We start from the raw sequence: 17,222 nt of genomic DNA on the forward strand, positions 1-17,222 counted from the left end.
TCTCTCATTAGAGTATAAACTCCATAAGAGAAAGACTCACATCATTCTTGTTCATTGCTCTATCCTGAGCACCTACCATGGTGTCTGGCTAGGTGCTCAGGATAGAGCATGAAAGGAGCCTTATGTGCTGAATGAAATATGCATAGGATTAAATCTAGAAAAAAATATATACCAAAATAATCAGTTATCTACGGGTAGTAAGATTACGAGCAATTTTCATTTACTTCCTTTTATTTTCATCATTTTTTCCACAATAAGCACATTTGCTTTTATTATTTAAAAGTTAACTCTTTCCACCTTATTTTTTAAAATAAACTATTTCGGACTAATTTTATATTTACAAAAAAGTTACAAAGATAGTACAAAGAAGTTCTGAATACTTCTCAGTTTCCCCAACTGTTAACATCCTACACTTCCATGGTACACTGGTCTAAACTAAGAAACAGATATTGATACATTACTATTAAGGAAACTCCAGACTTTATTTAGATTTCAACGGTTTTTATATAAAGGTCTTCTTTCTCTTCTAGGTTCCAATCAAGGATATTACATTGCATTTAGTTAACTTGTGTCCCTAAACTCCTCTGGTCTATAATAGTTTCTCAGTCTGTCCTTGTTTTTCATACCTTGACTGGTTAAATATCCTGTATAATGCTCCCCACCCCACCCCGTCCTGACCAGTCTAGGTTTGTCTATTATTTTTCCTGTGGTTAGACATGGGTTATAGGTCTTTGCAAAAGTATCACAAAGATAAAGTGCCCTTCTTGTTATCTGTTAGGGGTATATGATATCCATATGACATCACTGGTAATATTAACCTTCATTACCTGGTTATGGAAGTGTCTGCCAAGTTTCTCCACTGCAAAATTACTATTTCCCTCTTTCTCTGAAACACTAAGTCTAGCCTACCCTCAAAGGAGAAGGAGGAAGGAATTATGCTCCTTCTCCATGAGGGTGGAATATAAACAAAATTTTTGGAATTCTTCTACAAGGGGGACTTGTCTCTATTTATGTTCAATCATTTATATTAGTTTATATCATTTATGTCATATATGTGTGCTCATTTATATTTATTTTATACTTTGTTTATGATTTGATTCTACATTATTTATTTTGTTGCTCAAACTGTTCCAGTTTTTGCCATTAGGAACTTTTTCAGGTTAGTTCTCATGTTCCTTTCACAGTCCCTCATCTTTTTTTGTTTTGTTGTGTTTTGTTTTTGAGTATACTTCCTTACTTCTGATATGACACATACCCTGGAATCATGCTGTATTTTCTCTGCCCCAGTTCTAGAATCAGCATTTCTCCAAGACAATTCAAGTAATTTCTAAGTCCTGAAGTTAACCATATAAGATTTTTATGAACCCAGGAAAATCTATCTGAATATCATGATGTAATCTGATTATACAAAATATACACAAAGTATAAATAAGTTTAAACTTTAAGCACCCACGCCAAGATTGCCACAAAGGACTCTCATGTACAACAGTAACACTTCCTATACTCTTATTTACTATATCCTTTTGTTTCCAAAACTAATCTGAGTTGGGTGAGTGGAATAAATATTTTGCATTCATTTTTCTGATAAGAAAACTGAGAAACAGAGTAATGACACTGACTAATGTCAGGGAGCTAGATGTTAATACAGCCAACAGCTGCTATCCTGTGCCTTCTTCCTCCTGATGACACTATCATTTCCATAGGCCCCACTGCAATACAGTTGTAATAACGTGGGTGAGTGACACAGTTCCTGTTACCCCACTACATACTCTATCAGCTTCATACGTGTCCAGTTAAGCCCAAACTTTTCTCTATATAGCCATCCTAGTTCAATTTAAAAAAAAGAAAAAAAGACTCCTAAAAATTATAAAATATGACTAGTGATATTTTAAATAGATGAATATTTTACAGAATAGCAAACTTTTAATGAGCTTCTATTGTGTGCATGCCAATATATTAGACGTTATAAGAAGGGAAGATGAAATAAATAGCATATGTGGCTGTCCATGATATACTAATGTCCCCTCTCCACAAAGGTTAGAAATAAGGAAAATAAGATTGCTCATCAAGAGCTAAAATATGTAATCAATACATAATGGGTCAGCTCTAAACAGAACTTGACCGTAAAATAAGTGACTTACAAACAAGAATTACTAGGATAATTATACTAAAAGATAATATAGCTAAATCTAGGAGGAGGGCAGGCTATAAACAAATAAGGAAAGTCAAAAAAGCAAACGCAACAGAAGCAATACAGTTTACTACATAGGAGGGGCCCCAACTTGGCAAACCTGAAATGTCAGGTAAGGCTTTCTAGAGGAAGTGAGGTCTAATCTTAGAAGCAATGTACAAGTAATAATTGCTATTACAGGCAAAGAAAACACATACAAAGATTTGGAGATATGATCACCAGATGCAAGTCCAAACCTAACATTTAAAAGGCTCGGAGCAAGAACAGAAAGGCAGGCCCTATCTCCAAATACAGTCACATTTTCCATATCACTAAATATTCAAAAGTTATAAAGCAAGTTAACAAGTTATTAATATGTTCTGGCTTCCTACATTGACAAATATACCTTATAATGACTTGAAAGTTTTGGCTAAGTTTTATAAATCTGCAGGTTTAAAATTTAGTGACAATTTAGAAAAAACTTCCAAAAGCATAAAGAAAAATAAAAAGCATCCAAATTCTACCACCAAGAGAAAAATCATTACTTTCTTGTATTTCCCTCTAAATTTGTGTGTATGTGCACGCACATGTAACATTTTAAGAGAACTGGGATCATAACATATATACAGCTTTTATCCTTTTTATATAAGCCCTTCCGCTCTTATAGCTTATAATACAATACAGAAAGTCACTTTATTCAATTTGCACTCTTATAGCTTATAATACAATACAGAAAGTCACTTCATTCAATTTACTCAATATGCACTTTGCAGCTACCTCATCTTCAAACAGCTCTGAAGGTGTGGTTAAGTGTATTCTACAGACCCCTGAAGATCCCTAAGATCTTTTCCAGGGGATCTTTAAGGTTAAAATATTTTCATAATAATACATTTATGTATTACATAATATGTTTATGTATTATTATGAAAATAAATATTTTAACCGTTTCCCACTGCTACTGTAGTAAATCACCACAAACTTAGTGGTTTAAAACAATACAAATCTATTATGGTTCTGGAAGTCAGAAGTCTAAAATCAAAGGGTCTGCAGGCTGGTTCCTTCTAGAGACTTCAGGAGAGGAGTGGTTCCCTTGCTTTTGTCAGCTTCTAGAGACAACCTACATTCCTTGGCTTGTGGCCCCGTCCTCTTACAACTTCAACTTCTTGCTTCAGACTCCAATTCTCCTGCTTCCTTCTTTTAAAGACCCCATGATTACCATGGGATCACCCAGATAATCCTGAATAATCTCACCATCTCATGATTCTTCAGTAAACCAAAACCACTAAGTCCTTTTCATCATCTAAAATAACATATTTACAGGTTCCAGAAATTATAATGTGGAGGGCCATTATTCAGCCTACACAACATTCTTTACCTTTCCATCCTATTATGTGGTGCAAATGCAACAGTAGGTAAAATGGCTTGCATCTAGTGCAAATCAAAGCAGTGGCACAAAATGTACTAGTAGTCATTGTATTCTTTCCCCCATGTACTCCCAGAAAACAAAAGGTCTATTTCACTTCCAAATATCCTTCATAAAAAAGTAAAAATTAATTCATTTTACTAAATTGAACCCTTGAAAACACATTCTTTTAATATCCTTTGTGATGAACTGGGAAGAATAAATACAGCACTTTTGCTTATACTATTGAACAATGGTTCCATCTTGAGGAAAAGCACTTATCTAAATGTTTGAGTTGTGGGTGAACTTTTTTCATGGAACACTATTTTTACTCAAACAACTGATACGCAAACTATAATTATTTAGACCTTGGTATCTGGCAGATACCAAGTGAACTTGTCTCTTCAAGTAAAACAATGAACAGTATTTGTTGCCAATAATAAAATTTGAGCTTTCAAGCAAAAATTAAATTTGGAAAACTTGTATTCACAACTGTGAGTGTGACAGCTTCCCAATAGTTAAAGATTTCTTATAGGGTTGAGATTGGTGGCCATATTAAAAAATGAGGCTTTGTTGATTTTGTGTAATAAAATGTGTGAACACTAGCAAGATCTGTTATGTGCTAAATTGTGTCCCAGCAAAACTGGTATGATAGAAGCCCTAACCTAAGTGCCTCAGAATGTGACTATTTGGAGATAGGGCTTTAAAAAAGGTAATTAAGGTTAAATGAGGCCACCAGTATTGGCCCTAATCCAATTTGCCTAGTATCCTTATAAGAAGAGATCAGGACACAAATAGACATGACCATGTCAAAATACAGGAAGAAGACAGCCATCTACAAGCTGAGGCCTCAGAAGAAATCAACCCTGCCCAAACCTGGATATTGGCCTTTTATCCTCCAGAACTGTGAGAAAATAAATTTCTATTGTTGAAGCCACTTAATAGGTGGTACTTTGTTATGGCAGCCCTAGCAAACTATATCAGTGAATAATTTCCAAAGGACTAATTCGTGATATTCTAAAATCATGCATGGGTAGTAGATCCATTCGAAGCACAAGATAGGCCAATGATTTTAAGACAGGATAAAACGTTCATTAATATGGTTTCAGCTTCTACAGTGCAATTCATCTTTAAGAAATTATCATTTGTCAAGTTTTGGTGCAGTATCAAAGAAAAATATTGCAATGATATGAAAGGTTATTTAAATTGTCTTCCTTTTCTAACTATATATTTGTATAAGGCCAAATTTTCTTATATATTTCTTATACATAAGGATATATATTCTTATACAGTTGACCCTTGAACAACATAGGATGTTAGGGGTAGGGGCAGAGACAACTCCCCACCCCAGCAGTTGAAAATCCATGTATAACATCTAACTTTCCAAAAATTTAACAACTAATAGCCTACTGTTGACTGAAACCTTACCAATAACATAGTCAATTAATACATATTTTGAATGTTATAGGTATTATATATTGTATTCTTTTGATAAAGCTAAAGAAAATACTAAGAAAATCATAAGAAAAAGAAGATACGTACTTTTTATGCATTCACAACATACATTTTTTCCTTTTCTTTTTTTAAATATTTCTAGGGCATATAGTTTGCAAGTTTTTTAGAATCTCCAAAAAATTTTCCAATATATTTATTGAAAAAAATCTGTGTATAAGTGGACCCACACAGTTCAAACCCATGTTGTTCAAAAGTCAACTGTATGTATGTATGTATATACACATAAAAACGTGTATTTATGTTTCAACCAAACAACACATCACAATAGATTGAATGGAGAAGCAGCAGAGACTCTAGGGGTTTTCTATTAAGCCAGATGTTAGAGGTATTTACAAAACCGTGAAACAATGCCACTCTTCTTACCGAAATTTATTTTGAAAAATATGATTATTCATAAAAATATTAATGTTACAATGTAATGAGTTGTTATTTTTAAATGAATTAAAGTATTAAAAATTTTCTTTTAATTTTTAATGTGGCAAGTTTTGTAGTCTCTCCTTAGAAACTATATTGTTAATATTTTTTTATTGCCTCATTCATCTCTACATTCTATGTCACTTTGAGTTGTTTTCCCTTTGCTTCATCTTTCTCAAATAATTATGAGATTTTGTGTCTTTGTAAGCTGCTTGACATACCTTCTTTCAAATGAAGTAGAGCATTAGCATATTTCTCACTGTAAATATGTTTGATTTTTTTTTTTTTTTACCTAACACGTAAAATCTTGGTTAATATGAACTACTAATAAGAGACAGCTGAGTTTCACAATGATGAATTCATACTCCTGTGTCTGCTGAACTAAAGACTGAACCCTGAACTGATCTGTGATGTTTGGGTAAAATCAGAAACATATTGAATAAAGCTAAATCTAAAAACAGATATTCAAATGAAAATGCTGGATCTCTAGAACCTGAGAAGGTAAATTTTAGCAGAGACAGAAGGATTACAAGACCTTGAACTGAACAACCTACCTCTTAGTCTCATGCTATGCAGCCCTATGTGATTTGTGAGTTCTGAGGCTCAGGATGAGATACATATGTGAAACATAATAATCTATGTTATGTCTCTGTATTCCATTCCTTGTTACCACATGTCCCAAGATTTTGGGAAAAAAATAACACCTTACATTTGAATTTTAATATTTCCAAAGTTTTTTTTTTTTTTTTTAAGGTTATCTACAGATAGGAATTTGAAGAAATTAGGAGTGAGCCCTATCATTCCTCTCACATTTTCTCTCAGTCTGTGATTTATCATTTATACACACTCTAGAAGCCTGGAGTGATTCTTGATAACCATATTATTCACATTTCAGACATGATAAAAAGGGATATAATAATCTAAGTTTTGAACTCATTATTATGATTAATGTAATTGTTGAAAATTAATTTGCTAAACAAGTGGCTAACCAGTTTTCACCCTACCAATCTAAGTGTTTTCTTAATTCAAATAAAGGTTGTACTATCTAAGAACAATAGTAAACTTGTACTGATGAAAACGCACATGTTTTATTTTCAATGAAGCCAAGAACTATACAGTTCTCTATAATGATGACTCTGACAAGAAAATTTTGGCCCTCTCTTCCTGCTACCTGTAATGAAAAGTTTTGCATTTCCAAGGAAGTTGAATTATAGACCTAAAGTGAATCACTCAAATTAGATATACTTAATGTAAATACATATCAAGTCCAATTTTTCAGCTTTTCACTTATTTAAATTTTTAACTGATATTACTAATGAGTCATCATTATTGGAGTTAACTTCTATTTTTTTTTTAATCACAGTGTATTCTGGATTACTTAGTATAAACTCTGAGTGGATAAGGTTGATTCTGTTTTGAAATAAGTAGGTCCATCTTTTTAAATTATTTGAGAAAACAAGAGCTATAAAACAACAACAACAACAAACTCAATTACCTAGTGGAGTCAGTGAAGTCCAAAGTGGTTTATCCCTACAACCTAAATCTTAATGCAGATGTCATAGTTGAGTTTTAGATCTATATCCTTTTTCAATACTACTGGAAATATTCCTCACATCTCACTTGAATGCTAACATAAAAGAAAATCGCTTAAGATGGATGTCAGAGTTTAATACATCCAAAGGGGAAGGAACATAGAAGAAAATAGAAGCAGCTACCATACACTGAGTCCTTACCATGAGCCAGTTACTGTGCTAAGGATGCTACATACAGACACAGAAATGAGGTCTTCAGCTGACATCTGCCCCAGCCCATGAGAGCAGATTTAATCTGAGGCCCCCACTTCTAGGACATTCCACTTCCAACTACTGTTAAAAGGACCACATCAGCTTTGCTGAAAGAAAGGATATCACTATCTTAGGAAAGGACGTTCACTATCACAACATGATACCTTTTCCTACTGCTCAGCCTTCATGAACTATCTCCCCTTCCAGAACACTCTGAGCAATACTAAGGGGTATCAAAATAATATCCTTTTTTTCGAGGTGTAACATTCAGAATCTGCACCACCCAATTTAACACTTAAATAGTTGTTGTCAACTGCTGTTTCACATCTTGTACTTTCAACTAGACTAACTTGAGGACAGAATCTGTATGGAAAATACCAATGGTTGCTTTACCCTACAGTCATTCCAAATTCTTCTCCAGGGAATGAATCATGATGGTTCTAACCAGTCAGTAATCCCATCCCTCTCTGTCAGCTATCAGTCAGTCTAGGTGTGGACATGTAACCAATTCTGGCCAGTGATAAAAGAGGATGTCTATTGATAAGGTTCTAGGAAAATTATCTTAATAAGAAAAAGAGCAACAAAAGAAGATCCTTTCTCATATCTTTGTTCCTTCTTCCCACTTGGCACTCTACCCTACTAAAGACCACAAATGAAGACAACACCAATACTTAATGGCAGTGTGTAAAGATAAAAAAGAGCTAGCTCCTCCTTTGTCTTTCTACTTCTCTGAGTTAATTCTCTGCCTCACATAAAGGGCCAAGGAACTGCCCAAACACAGAAAAATGGGTACGCTGTTAAATTTCACCTGATTTTTCAAATTATGAACACATGTGTTTATCTGGTTTATAACACATGTGTTTATCTGGTAATTAAAATTAGGGGGATAATCCCACCAGTGATGAAGAGAGCAAACTACTAATAGTAGCAAAATACTGTGTATATTTTTTTAAATCAAAGAACATCCAAAAGATCCAGAGGTATACAAGTCAGGAAGAACTTGAAGTGCCAAGATTCTAAAAAAAAGTAAGAGATAAAGAGTCTCAACTACTTTTTGCCCTTGAGCTATTTCCTGATTGGTAAGTACAGTGACTGAGGGGCCCAATAGAAAGAGAAAGTTGAGAGCTTTTGGCGGTTTCAAGAGGTCAAGGAGCCAAAATTTGAAGTTCAGAACCACCAAGGCAATAAGCACTTGAATGGGCCAATACCTTGGAGAAAAGAGAGTAGTTTATTCTATCATGTTTTTCCCTTAAAAATATTATGATCCCTAAACTTCATGAGAGAGACTGAGAAACTAAGCGAAAAGAAGTGGTTAAGAGACTAAAATGACAAGCAGAGCTGTCAGCAGTCTCAAAATACCAGGGAGACAAAATCTGAATTTCAGTGCCCACCAAAGAGAAAGAGTCTTGGTAAACACACTAGGCTTTCTACTAAAATCCTAAAGGGCTGTGCCCTAAAAATAAAGTGAGCCAAAAATAGACTAACTTTCAGAAAGTCTAAAACCATGCTGCAATTCTCTCAATCTTTGATGACATCAATGTAATTTGCTTCGAGACTACCTGTAGGCTAAGAAAAAAAAAAAATTAAACAGAACAGTATGGTGGCAATATCATCATCCAGAGTATCTATAACTTTTTTTGTATGTAATACAAAAAAGAACTCTTACAAAATAGGCAGAAAGATTGACAAGCACTTCAAAAGAGGCAATCTAAAAAGCCAACATACAAAATAGCATTTAAATTCATAAGCCACTGGGCAAATATAAAAATCAAAATTCAAGACTACTGTACCTCTACTAAAGTAGTCAAAAATTTAAAAACTAATAATATTAAGTATTGGTGAAGATGTGGGGCAACTAGAACTCTCACACACAGCTGAGAGACTGTCCATTACAGCCATTTTGGAATTAACTGTGACAGTATCTGGTAACACTAAGATGCACATACCCTATCATCTAAAAATTCCATTTTAAGATATCAATTCCACAGAACTATGTATATAATGTGCACAAAAACACATGTCCATGAAAATTCCCAGCAGCATTATTAATAGCCAAAATATGAAAGAAAAAACCTGAATATCAACAATATATGATGAATAGAATAGATTGCAACATGTTTATATAATGGCAATGAAACAAATTACTGCTATATGCAACAACATAGATAAATCTCAAAACTTAAGTAAATGATGCCAGACACAAAAGTGTAATTCCATTTATATAAAGTTTAAATACCTGCAAAACTAATCTACAGTAACAGAAATCAAAATAAAGTTACCTTTGAAACTGGAAGGGGAAACAGGAGTGTATTCTGGAGGAACTGGTAATACTTTATTTCTTGACTGAGGGGTAGTTATATGAGTATGTTCGCTTTGTAGAAATTCATCAATTTCTACATTTATGATTTGATGACTGTTGTGATGGTTAATTTTATGTGTTAACCTGACTGGGCTAAGGGATCCGAAGATAGCTGGTAAAACATTATTTCTGTGTATGTGTCTGTGAGGGCCTTCCAGAAGAGAGTAAAGTAAACTGAAAAAAGATGCTCTCACTGATGAAAATGGTCATCATTCAATTAGTTGAAGATCTGAATAGAACAAAAAGGCAGAGAGGACAGGTGAATTTGCTCTATGCTTGAACTTGGACATCTATCTTCTCTTGCCCTTGGACATCAGTAGTCCTGGACCTGGGGCCTTCAGACTTAGACAAGACTTACACCATTTGTTCCCCTCGTTCTCTGGCCTTTGAGTTTGAACTAGAACTATACCACCAACTTTCCTGGGCCTCCAATTTGCAGATAGCAAGTTGAAGGACTTCTCAGCCTCTACAATGATATGAGCCAATACTTCATAATAAATCTCTCTATATATTTCAATATATATCTATTAGTTCTGTTTCTCTGAGAACTTCAATTACAGTTTTACAACTCTCTACATTATATTTAAGTTTTAAATTTATCCAAATACAAGGTTTTCTTCTGGGGTAATAAAAATGTTTAGAGCTAGATAAATGTAGCAGTTGCACAACATTGTGAATGTTCTAAATGCCACAGAAGTGTACACTTGAACAAAAGCTAAGTTTATATTACATGAATCACCTCGACTGAAAAAAAAGTTACCCCAAAACGCAACCTCAATAAAACAATGTATATACTGATTAGTAGATATGCATGACTACAAATTCTAAGACTTGCAATGCCAAACTTACCAACTACTGTGTCACCATCTAACAAATTGTCATCTTCAGAAGTTTGAAAGTCCATAATAACACCAGCTCCATCTAAAAGTTCCTCATCACTACTTGCACTCGTTATACTGTTGTAGCTGTTTCTATAGTAGCCTCTATGGAACAGCTGCTCAGACTCCATTGAGCTGGCTGGTTATCTGAAAAAAAAGGTAAAAAAGGGTTTAAAAATTTTCTCAACATATAATAAAATAATCTAGTTTAATAGGACAAAAGGAAACTTCTGATCTCTGTATTAAAAAAAACACTAAATTCACTGTAAGCTAAACATCTATTATGTTAAGTCTTTTGGTATGATTTAATAATTCTATTTTTACTATGCAGCTGTAAAAAAGAATGAAGAATTTCTTTGTGTAGTGATATCAAACAATCTCTAATATCAATTGTTAAGTTGAAAAACAAAGTACAGAGAAGTGTTTAGAGTCTACTACAATATATGTGGGTTTTTTTCTCGCAAAAAGTGTGTGTATGGGGAAATACAGTGTGTAATTGCTTGTGCATGTATGAACTATCTGGAGTTATTTCCAAGAAAGTTGCTCATCGGAGAAAGGAACAAGATGACTGAAGTACCAGGTCTGAAAGTGAGACTGTCTCGTTTGAATATTTCAGCAGATATAAGTACAACTAATTTTAAACACTGTAATTTAAATTTTAATATTAATTTCATTCTCCTTTCATCATTTTTAAATTTGAATTTTCAAAACATGTGCTTTGAAATATCAGCCATGGAAAATATGATAACAACTTTCTTTTTATTCAAAGCAGGTAATACCAAATAAGCATACATTTTCATTGTTCTTACTCTATATTTTAAAAACAGTATTGCTCCTACGCAGTTTGATTTTTTTAAAAATACATCTATCTACTTGCTCAACATCAAAATGAGAGTTCATCATAAGTGTGGCAGACATTAGCAACAAACTTGAAAGGTTCATATGTGGGAGTTGAAAGATTGTCATAAAAGTAGTGCCAGTAAGCCTTGTAAAACAAGACTTACTGGACGTGTCAAATAAGTACATCAAGAAAACAAAAGACAAATGGAATTAAGCATACTCTAATTCTAGTGCTGAATTCTAATACTGAAGACTTGGAATGTTTTAAGACAATCTCTTGTCCTCGAAAAATTTTCCTTTTCCACATGGAAAAATAACTTCAAAGAACTATAACAATTAAAAATTATTTGTAAAGCTTTTTATACTTTTTTCTAGAAAAATATTACTATTTTTAAAAGATTTAGTACATAAATTTCCTAACATAAAGAGCACTTTAGAGAAGTTCTGAGAGTTCCTTGAGAACGAGTCTGTATTCTCAATATCTGGCATAGTGACTGGTATGGATAATATACCCACCCATAATATATGGATAATAAATGTCGAATGTCATACTGTTTATTCGATCAATGAGGCAAAAAATAAAAATGTGTTCAGTGTTCAATAAACAAATATTCTATACAACAGTATTAATCTGGTCTTGTGAAAATAACCAAATACTAGCACATAAATTATAAAGAAAAATTTAAATGTGTATGGCTTTGCAACTTTATGTTTTATGGTTACCTCTACCAAATGGGCTATTATAACATACTGAGATTTGTTAGAATGTACTAATTAGAGTTTTATATTTAAGGTAAATGTTTATGTAGAATAGAATGAAAATAACTGTTTATGCTAAGAACTTTGTGGTGTCCACAGAAGCAACCAAATTAAATATTGTGGCTCTTGAGTAAATAATCAAAAGCTTAAAAAAAAAAAGCATTAATAATTCAAGAATAATTTTAATTTTGATATATCAAAGCATATATGCTAAGATTCTGCAAAGAATGCAAACCATTCTATTCTTCACTTCTTTAATAATTAGACTAGACAGGCTTAATACATATGACAACATACAACAATAGTTACAGGGCTACAAATCACTGAGAAATTGCTCTAAAATAATTAGAACTTTCTGTATACTAGGACCTCAGTCAGCAAGTCCCAACGTATGTCGTCTATTCTATCCCCAAAAGTCCCTCAAAAAACATAAGTGTTAACTGGTAACTTCCTTTCAAAATGTTTACAAAACTTAATTTCACGAATGCCTCTGAGACATCTAGATTCCACACCTTTCTTTTAACGAGAGTGACCAACTCTGTTCCGAAAGCTTAAGCTCAGGCCTGTATGGGTTACCATTTCTACAAATTCAATAACATTAACAACAACAAAAGAAAACCCTTCCTCCTCTTAACCCAGAAACCTACAGAGCTATACTGTCTGATCAGTAGCCACTGGCCTTGAAACACAGCCAGTCCAAATTGAGATGTGCTCTAAGGTAAAACACCTACTGAACTTCTAAGACTAAATAAGAAAAAAAAATTTTCATTAATGTTATATGGATGCATGTTAAAATAATATTTTAGATATATTGGATTAAATAAAATATAGTATTAAAATTAATCTTACCATTTTCTTTTTACCTTTTTAATGTGGCTACTAAGAAATTTAAAATTACATATATGGCTCACATTTGTAGCACAAATATTTTTATCGAATAGCACTGCTATGAAGTATTCAAAATTCTATGGCAGCATAAAGGAAATACAACACTGGATACCAAAGTTGAATCTTTTTAGGTTCTAAATTCAATTTCCAGGCTTGCCCACAAAAGGCTATTTACATCATAACAGCTGAAATTTTGCATATTAAAAAAATTAAAATAGTACAAAGTCACCTTTTCCTTTTTAATTGTCAAAAATATATTTAAAACCATTTCAAAAGATTATAATGGACATACAGTAACTTGCAAATATATTCTTGCAGAGTTATGAAGATTAGTGTGATAACCTATAAAATCTCCAAAGGTAGAGCCTGGTTTATTTCAGTAAGTTCCTAAATGAGCTATGTGGAATCACCTTGACCACCTCTAATCTGATCTCCATAGGGCAGCCAGCATGGTCTTTTCTAAAAGCAAGTCTGATCAGTAATCTCTCCCCGCTTCATGTATTAAAGTCTTAACCATTTCTCACCACCCTTAGCAGACAAAGCTCTATGCAGCCTTGGCCTCTGCCTACTTCTCCCACTTCATTCTGTAGTGTGTATTTCTTGCAGCACTCTTGACTCACTGATCTTCCTCTCAGTCTTACCAGGATCTTTCCTGTCTCCTGCCCCAGGGCCATTATTGCTCCCTGGGCCCAGAACATACCTTCTCCTCTTCATCTAATCAACTATCCTACTTGTTCTTCAGATCTCATATCAAGTATACCTTTCTTTCTTTTCTTTTTTCTTTTTTTCATTTTTCTTTTCTTCTTCCTTCCTTCTTTTCTTCTTCCTTCTTTCCTTCTTTCCTTCTTCCTTTCTTTCTTCCTTCCTTCCCCCCTTCCCCTTCCCCTTCCCCTCCCCTTCCCTTCCATTAACAAATTCTTAAACAGAGTTTACTATATGTTAGGCACTACCCTAAGCATGTAACAAATTAACTCATTTAATATCTGTGTTAAACACAATCTCAACTCTAAAGCTTAGGTAATATTATCCGCACTTAACAGATCAGAAAACTGAGGCGCAAAGTGTTTAAATAACTTGTCCGAAGTCATGCAGCTAGGAAGGGAAGCCTCCCTTGACCTATTTACTATCTGGGTGAATCTTTCCCTACTAGGTCAAATTTTCATTACTAGTCTTTACATCTCTTCTCCTTTTAAGCACTCATCACAGTTGTAATATTATACTTATTTATGTGATTATTTCATTAGCATCCACCTTTGCTTCTAGAAGGCATCATGAGGTCTGTTACTGCATCAATTTTTGCTCAACATAGATAGATACTCGATGGTTAGCACAGTACTTGGCACATATTATGTGTTCAATTTTTTTTCTAATTAAACTTATTTTGAAAAAAATTGTGATTTCATGTGCATTATAATAAATAATGGAGAGATCCTTGTATCCTTTATTCAGTAACCAATGATAACTTGTAAAACTATAGTACAATATCTTGATCAGGATATCGACATCCAGTCAAGACATAGGACATTTCCATCACTAGGAGGATCTCCCCTGTTGCCCTTTTATAGCCACACCCACATTCTTCTAGCCCCCTCCCAGCCCTTCCATATTCCCTGGTAACCCATAATCCTTTCTATTTCTATAAATTTGCTATTTGAAAACTGTCATATAAATAAAATCATACAGTATGTTACTAATTCTCTAGAGATTCATCCTGTTTATGGTATCAATAGTTTCTTCCTTTTTATTGCTGAGTAGTGTTGAATGGTATGAATGTACCACAGTTTTTTTTACCATTCACTCACTGAAGAATATCTGGCTCTTTTCTAGGTTTTGGCTATTATGAATAAAGCTGCTATAAATACCCACGTACAGGTTTTGTATGTGTGTGTGAAAGTAAGTGTTCATTTCTCTGGAATAAAAGACAAGGAGTAAAATAGGTGAGCCATATGGTAACTGCCCGTTTAGTTTTTTTTGAAAACTGCCAATTTTACATTACAACCAACAATGTATGAGTGCTCTGGTTTCTCCACATCCTTACCAGCTCTCAGTGTTGTCAATATTTTTAATTTTAGCCATTCTGATAGGTGGGTAGTGATGTTTCATTGTTTTAGTTTGCATTTCCCTAATGGTTAATGATGTTGAAGACCTTTTTATGTGCTTATTTGCTATCTGCGTATTTTCTTCAGTAAAATGACTGTTCGTATCTTTTGCCCATTTTCTAATTAGATGGCTTTTTAAATGCTGTTTGATATTTTAGAATATATGTTCTAGACAGTAATCCTTTGTCAGATGTTTGTAAATATTTTCTCCCAGTCTGTAGCTTGATTTTCTTCCTTTTAACAGGGTCTATAACAGAGCAAAAGCATTTAATTTTGATGAGGTTCAATTTATCAATTATTCCTTTACAGACTATGCTTATCTTCCTTCCACTGAATTGTTCTCGTGCCCCTATCAAAAACTAGTTGGGCATATTTATGTGAGTCCTTTTCAGAATTCTCTGTTCTGTTCCACTTATCTATGTGTCTATACCTACAGCAATACCAGCCTTGATTACTGTAGCTCTATAATATTTTGAAATTGGATACATTGACTTCTCACACTTTCTTATTATTCAAAACTCTTTTAGCTATTCTAGTTCCTTTACCTATCCATATAAATCTTAGAATAATCTTGTCTATATCTATGAAATTTATATTTATAGTATGAATGAATAACAAATGCTTAACAAATTAATGCTACATTTCTCCTTGGAGGTTGTATAATAATTTAAATTCAAACAGACCGAAACTGAATATTTTCTCCAAACCTGCTTGTCCTCCTACTCTCCTTATATGAGTTTACAGAATCACCATCTACCTAATAGCCAATGTTAGTTTTCAGAGTCACTTATTAATTTAGTCAACAAACATTTACTGAGCACCTAGATATATCAGGCACAAAGCCATGTGCTAGGATAATGAATAAGATATGATCCCTATTCCCAACGCAGTAAAAGAGAAAAGACATAAAAATAACTACAATATGGTATGATAAGTACCATGGGAGAGGTATACACAGGTATTTTATAATACTGAAAAGGAATAAGCACATTGTCTAGGAAAGTCTGTAAACACTGTAATAGAGGGAAGGTTTTAGCTGAGTATTGAATGATTAGGATGAGTTGACTACGCTAACTATGAGGTGAAAAGTCAGTACAGTCAAAAAAAATATGTGCAAAAACAGAGCAGCATAGTAACGAAACCTGATTGGGTAGAGCTAATGGAAGAGGTAGGGTACTAGAGAGTAGCTGGAGAGGTGAATATAAGGCAGATCAAGAAGGGAGGGGCTCGTATGTCATGCTAAGGAACTTATTATCTCATTTACACATATGGGAAACCATTAAGAGTTTTAAAAGAGAAACCACATAATCAGATATGAATTTTAGCAGGCCTGTGCTAGCAGCACTGTGGAAGATAGATTAGAAGGGCAAGAGACTGAAAGGCTAATGGTAGGAAGAGGAGTTAGGTGATCCTTATTAGTAGACGCTTGAACAATTCTAAATATAAGATAGTGAAGGCACAATGAACTAAGACATAGCAACACGGAGGAGTACAAAAAGTTTTGAGAAATATTTAAAATGAAGCAACATTTAAAACGTGGAGAATAGTGAAGAAGAAATCTAAGATATCCACTAAGTTTCTGACATGACTAGTTAATTCAAAACAGGTGGAAGAAACAAATTTTAGTCTCCTATAGCTTAAAAGGCTCAGAAACAGAGTGTTCTTTCCAATCGCAGGATTATACATCCAAGTTTAGTCCTACTCAAGGCCAGACTACAACGAAGTGAACGTAACTTCAGTACACCAATCTAGCCTCCAAACTGCAAACACTTAATACACCACCAGAATTCAGGGGGTAGGAGGAGTGAGGAATAGAAATAGGAAGACCTTGGAAATGGGTGAATAAGGGACTGACAGCCTGAAGTAGTACACTGATTTTTCATAGCTCCCAACAAAGTTTTGCTTCTCTCGTAAAGAAGACTGGTTAGGGCTGAGGACCATGGCTAAGTGTTAAAGGTGTGTTTGTCAGCTATCTGGCTGGCCAGTGAGCTGACAGAAAAGTAGGTACAATCTGAGTGAAAAAAGAGACGAAAATCTCAAATAACAGCAAATACAGAGATGGACAAAAGTCTCAAAAGCAATAATGGCAGGGAAGTGAAACTGATCTAGCCCTT

At 33.9% G+C, this 17,222-nt stretch overlaps 1 protein-coding gene across 2 annotated transcripts in view; it reads right to left on the bottom strand.

Moving 5' to 3' along the window:
- CLCN3 (chloride voltage-gated channel 3) overlaps positions 1-17,222 on the bottom strand; it is a 78,205-nt gene that overhangs the window by 57,972 nt on the left and 3,011 nt on the right. For both annotated transcript variants that reach the window (XM_011360273.2, XM_011360275.2), the window contains exon 2: positions 10,494-10,669. In XM_011360273.2, the coding sequence (XP_011358575.1) occupies positions 10,494-10,653 (160 nt within the window). In that variant the 5' untranslated portion in view covers positions 10,654-10,669. The remainder of the gene's footprint in view (positions 1-10,493; positions 10,670-17,222) is intronic.

The sequence above is a fragment of the Pteropus vampyrus genome, unplaced genomic scaffold, assembly GCF_000151845.1.
Source record: "Pteropus vampyrus isolate Shadow unplaced genomic scaffold, Pvam_2.0 Scaffold53, whole genome shotgun sequence".
NCBI lineage: Eukaryota > Metazoa > Chordata > Mammalia > Chiroptera > Pteropodidae > Pteropus > Pteropus vampyrus.